General features: G+C 31.7%; 1 protein-coding gene across 1 annotated transcript; it reads right to left on the reverse strand.

The window, feature by feature from the left end:
- Positions 1–1,214: 1,214 nt before the first annotated feature.
- Positions 1,215–5,259, reverse strand: LOC132746917 (bis(5'-nucleosyl)-tetraphosphatase [asymmetrical]-like). Its single transcript, XM_060736195.1, has 2 exons — positions 4,964–5,259; positions 1,215–1,832 (listed from the first exon to the last, which is right to left on the reverse strand). Exons 1-2 carry the CDS (start codon positions 5,076–5,078, stop codon positions 1,516–1,518), a joined length of 432 nt encoding a protein of 143 aa, XP_060592178.1. The 5' UTR covers positions 5,079–5,259; the 3' UTR covers positions 1,215–1,515.
- Between the last annotated feature and the right edge of the window lie 747 nt (positions 5,260–6,006).

Raw genomic sequence — 6,006 nt, forward strand, 5'->3', positions numbered from 1 at the left:
CACAGGGCTTTTAATAATTTACATGTTATGTACATTGCCGTATTTATCTAATATGGGCACTGCGTTACCAACACAGTAAGGGCTATTTTTGTTTATTTTGACCTCTTTTTGGAATTTATTTGAATTGCAAGTGCTGTTTGCAATGTGTAAATTATTTTCTTTGTTCACTTCACAATATTTTACTTTTAATAACATTTGAAAGTTGGCATGAATCTGGAGGCATGTGGCTTTAACTAACTGATACAAACAAAACTTCCATTTTAACAGTGGCAATAGTGCTAATCTAATTCTTGCTGTAGAACAAGGAATTTTGTTTATGATGCTTAAATGTTTAATAAAATTTCGGCTAGGGACCTGAAAAATAATGAGAATCAACTGAGTTCTGTATGGCAATAATGAATTTAACAAAACTCACCTTAATAAATTTCTGTTATTTTATATAATTTAGATTCAAAATTCAGGTGAAGAATAACTATATTCTGTACATTTTTAGTGCCATCTAATTTTGGTGTTTATCATTAACAATTAACTGTACTGTTTATCTGGAATCACTATAATATTATGTTTTGATATTATAATTGTACTGTCCTGTTTTAGTTATATCTTGTTTTATTTTGGAATCTCAGTATTTCATAATGTTTTGTTTTTGGTTTGTACATTGTAAATAAGTTTTCTTGTAGGCCAAAAAAAAAATTATGTTTCTGGTCTCCTGCCAATAAAATGACTACAAAAAGGGATTTCTTTTCTACGATTTATATTCATATGTATTTATTTTTTCATACAAACATATTGCAAAAAGATTTTTAAAAATAAACTGCAAGGTAAACATTTAAGATTAGTAGTTAATTAAAGGAGACCCAAAGAGACCTTTTTTTCTCTCCATCATACAACTTAACCTTCATTTAGAGTTGGATGATATTGTTTTGTAAAAGTGCTATGTATTTTACAATTATATAGAATCTACCAGTATTGTTTGTCAGTTGAAATGACAATTTATAAAGTGTTTCCTGTTTTTGTATAACACATTATGAAGTTTATTTCATATATTGATAGCAGATGGATATATTTATTTAGTACTGCTGTAGTAAGTACAGAAAAGATACAGCAAGAGTGAATGTTGTTTTTATCAGTGATTTGAATATTGCATAGGTTTAAGGGGTACGAATTAGTCAATATGAATCTCCACTTTACAGGTATTATACCTATGTAACACATATTTTTACAACTTTTATTGTTTGTTTTAAAACAATGACACAAATAAATCATTATCAATTGTCAGTGTTCTTCATTCTTGTGTACCTTACGGTACCTACATGCAAACCAACTAATGTAATGTCAAGATCTCGAAAGGAATTTGCAATGAAACAATGTACATTGTACTTTCAACTGATTTGTAAACACTTGTAATTTAACTATATAGATAAGCCTGTAATTCTACTTTTTTCAAGAATTTGAAGGGAATTAATGTACTGTATAGTCTTGCCATGAAATAAAGTTTATGTTTTCTCAAAGTTACTAGGAGCCTAAAGAACTGATATATGAGTGAGCTTTCTTTAAAGTTTGTCGCAGATCTTCATACTTTGCAATCTCTACAGCATCTTCTATATTTAACCACTTCATATCCTTATGCTCCTTTGACAATTTCACAGAAAATTCTGGGTTCTTGAGCTCAGATAACCAGTAAATGACTTTTTTTGGTTTTCCTCTAACTACATAATGTAATTCATCTTTGAAATCTTCATAGAGGTGAAGCTGATCTAATGTTATACCAGCTTCTTCTTCTGTTTCTCTCAATGCAGCTTGTCTCTCAGTCTCGCCCTTATCTACATGACCTGTAATCAAAATAAATACAGTATGTCTACAAGTACATAATGAACAACATGCCACCATATTGCAAATCAAACTATGTAATAAATATCTATGAAACTGGAATTCAGAACTAACATTCACTTGCTTTATATCTATCTATTCAACGAGTGAAAGAAAGTTGTTTCATACTGTGTATTACTTGCAAAGAAGCTCAAGTCAATGCATACACTTGATCACTCTATATAAAATCAATTTTATCATTCCCATTCAGCTCAAATCCCACCATTTACTGTACATACGGAATATTATGTTGTAGTAGCTTTCTGAGGCTTTGTATTTTTCTACGAGCAGCGGTGGAAAATTGATATCTCGCGAGACCGAAGGTCGAGCGAGATATCAATTTTCCAACGTTGCGAGTAGAAAAATACATAGTCTCAGAAAGCTACTATAACATAATTTTCCTTTTATTATATACCTTTTCGTTTTATTCAGAAAATGAAATGTAGTTGTCAAGAAATAAATTCATGACTGACGGATGAATACGTAATTCTTGCAAACCGGCCACGCCTTTAATAATTTTGGTTCCCGTTTTCAAATGCAACGTTATACAAAGCTAAGATCGGAACCAACGCCAAAAATAGTCCGGCACTTCCATATATGGTACCGTATTTGTCACTAACATAATACGGAAATTTCTATTCGTTGAAGCGTATTTGCGCTTCAATATTTGCGTGTATTTTAGGGAGAAAATTTATAGGTATATAATGAAAGTCAATATCATTCCCACTCAGTCCCAATATCTTATCTTTATTGTACAAATAATATCATTCCCACTCAGTCCCAATATCACTTTGTTATTGTACAAATAATATCATTCCCACTCAGTCCCAATATAACATTGTTATTGTACAAATAATATCATTCCCACTCAGTCCCAATATCACATTGTTATTGTACAAATGATATCATTCCCATCACATCATTATTTTACAAATAATTTCATTCCAACTCAATCCCAATATCACATTGTTATTGTACAAATAATATCATTCACATTCAGTCCCAATATCACATTGTTATTGTACAAATAATATCATTCCCACTCAGTCCCAATATAACATTGTTATTGTACAAATAATATCATTCACATTCAGTCCAATATCACCATTATTGTACAAATTCTATCATTCCCACTCAGTCCCAATATCGCATCATTTTTATCAAGTAACTATTATGCATCATAACCTGCATACAAAGTTTTTATATTACAGGTAGATTCTGTCTATCAAGTCACTATTGTAGAGGTAGATTTTGTACATAAAATAAATAAAATTAAATACTAGGCCATCCTTAAAAAATTGTTTGTTTGCAGTAACGCTACTCAGAATTTTCAGTGTGGGTAGGTAGGTCGTTTTTTTTTTTTGATTTTTTTTTTTTTTTTTTTGCATGAACTCTACATATACTACCATAGACTAAACAGCAAAACAAGATCACTAATACCCAATATAGCATTTGTTATGCCTTTGTTAGACAGCTTTTCCATGGGCGCTGCCATGTTGAATTAATAAATGAACACAAAAAAAATAAAAGCAAAAACAAAAACACTCTGGGATTTTCGCGAAAAAAAAATTTTGCTTTGCCAGACCCTAAAAAATAGTTTGGGTAGGGGCAAATTTCGTGAGTCGGTAGCGTTACTGCAAACAAACAATTTTTTAAGGGTAGCCCTACAGGTAGGTTCTGATAAAGCTTAATTCTAATAGTGTATATCCAACCATTCCAGTAACAAGTTAATATTATCTATCTTTTTCCTGCCATGCCAGTCATTAGTAATTAAGAAGAATAAATGCCTGAGATATAGAAAGTATTGGTACTTATCTAATCCAATCCAATTCTATCCTCCCCTATTCTATCCTATCGCTTATCCTATCCCATCTCCTATCCCCCTATCCTATCTCATTCTGTCCTATCCTCCCCTATCCAATTTTATATCCTATCCCATCATATCTCCTATCCTATCATGTCTCATATCCTATAATCCTATCTCATACCCTATCCTATTTCCTATCCTATCCCATCTCCTAATCCATATCCTATCCTATTTCTAATCCTATCCTATCATCTATCTTATCTCTGATCATATCCTATCTCCTATCATATCTATCTCCTATCCTGTCTACTATCCTATCTCATCCAATCTTTATCTCCTATAAAATCCTATCTTTTATCCTATCATATTTATCTCCTATCATATCATATCTCCTTTCATATCCTATCTCCTATCATATCTCCTTTCATATCCTATCTCCTATCCTATCCTTTCTCCTATCCTATCCTATTACCTATCCTATCATATCTCCTTTCCTATCTCCTATCCTATCCTATCTCCTTTCCTATCTCATCCTTTCCTTTCCTATCATATTTCCTTTCATATCCTATCCTATCTTCTATCCTATCCATCTCCTTCCTATCCTATCTCCTATCCTATCTCATACTATCTCCTTTCCTAGCATATCCTATCTCCTATCATATCTCATCTCCTATCCTTTCCTATCTCCTTTCCTAGCATATCCTATCTCCTTTCCTAGCCTATTCTATATCCTATACTATCCTATCTCCTATCCTATCCATCTCCTTTCCTAGCCTATCCATCTCCTTTCCTATCCTATCTCATATCCTATTCATCTCCTATCCTACCTCTTATCCTATTCCCTATCCCATACTATCTGCTTTCCTAACCTATCTCCTATCCTAACTTATCTTCTTTCCCATCCCATCTCTTATCTTATCATATATTCTATCATATCCTTCACTATCCTATCCTATCTCCTCTATCATCATTTCCTATCCTATCCACATGTTTCTCTTGTTTGGCCATAGACATGTCTGCGAATAGTGAGAATTGTCTAAGAAATATGGAAAGTCAATCTCATAAACTAACTTGAAACGTCAATTTTCAAAGTTGAGGAACAAGAAAAGTCCTTTGAGTGAAAAAGAAACATAACAGTTGTCTAAAATGTTATTCGGTCAAAATGGGATGGGTACGAAATGTCACTAGACCGAAAGACTTACTTTCGTTTTAAACAGTGTGCCTTATTTTGATAAATTTATCATATTGTCTATTCTTAAAAACTCTGCTCATATGAATGTTTTTTACCCTTTGGAGGCGACCAATGAAAATCTCCATACGACGCTTGTAACATCAGGTACTGAATCTCTTTAGCGACCCGTCTGAAAACAACCAACCCTGCAGCAACAACCGGTTTTGACATTTTCTCTCTTCAGCTTTGATCTCTGTTGGTATGATCCCTTTGTATCAAGGTAGATATTGTAGTCATTCACAGTGCTCAATCTCGTGCGTTTCGGGAAAAACTTTATTCACGCAATAAATTGAATATAAACATACAGTATCTATGTTTCTATCAATGTTGCAATATCTATAACATTAGGTTGAACATAACTAAATGTTTTCCTTTTCTCGCCACTGGGGAGGGAGCTTTGCTGAAACATTTTCAATTTCTTATTTTTAAATGCCAAATTTACAAGGTATCTAGAACTTCATTTGTTATGAATATTTTATGGCATTAATACATTAAAAATACCAATTTTACTAGGTATGTAGAGCTTCATTTATTATGAATATTTATGCCATTAAAACATTAAAAATAACAATTTTACAAGGTATCTAGAGCTTCATTTATTATGAATATTTTATGACATTAAAGCATTTGATAATGATAGATCTAATGTTTTTTCTGACGTTCATTTTCTAAAATCAACAAACATCATATTAACAAATAACAAATGATTTATCACAATCAGGATGCCTTAAAAAATAATTGCCGATATTTTTAACTTAAAAAATAATAGCCAATATTTTTTAACTAAAACAATTTTAACAGCCAGTAACAAGGTATCCAACTTTCCGCTCGTTGCCCCGTAAAAATATACAATCGTCACAACTACATCATTTTTATTAGCAATTTTGTTGCAAATGTTAGAGAATGAATTACTGTTAGATGAATACCACTGAACATCAGTCTAGATTGTGTTTAATTCATAATTCCGTACTATTAAAATGAATCAATTAGTAAACCTAATGTTCATCTAAATAAAAGATGTAAAAAAACTATTATGTTTTTTATACAAATTATTGTTTATTAACGACATTTTCAGTGCGGTAAGCAAATACTAGTATGG

The sequence above is a fragment of the Ruditapes philippinarum genome, unplaced genomic scaffold, assembly GCF_026571515.1.
Source record: "Ruditapes philippinarum isolate M1 unplaced genomic scaffold, ASM2657151v2 ctg815_1_1_1_1, whole genome shotgun sequence".
NCBI lineage: Eukaryota > Metazoa > Mollusca > Bivalvia > Venerida > Veneridae > Ruditapes > Ruditapes philippinarum.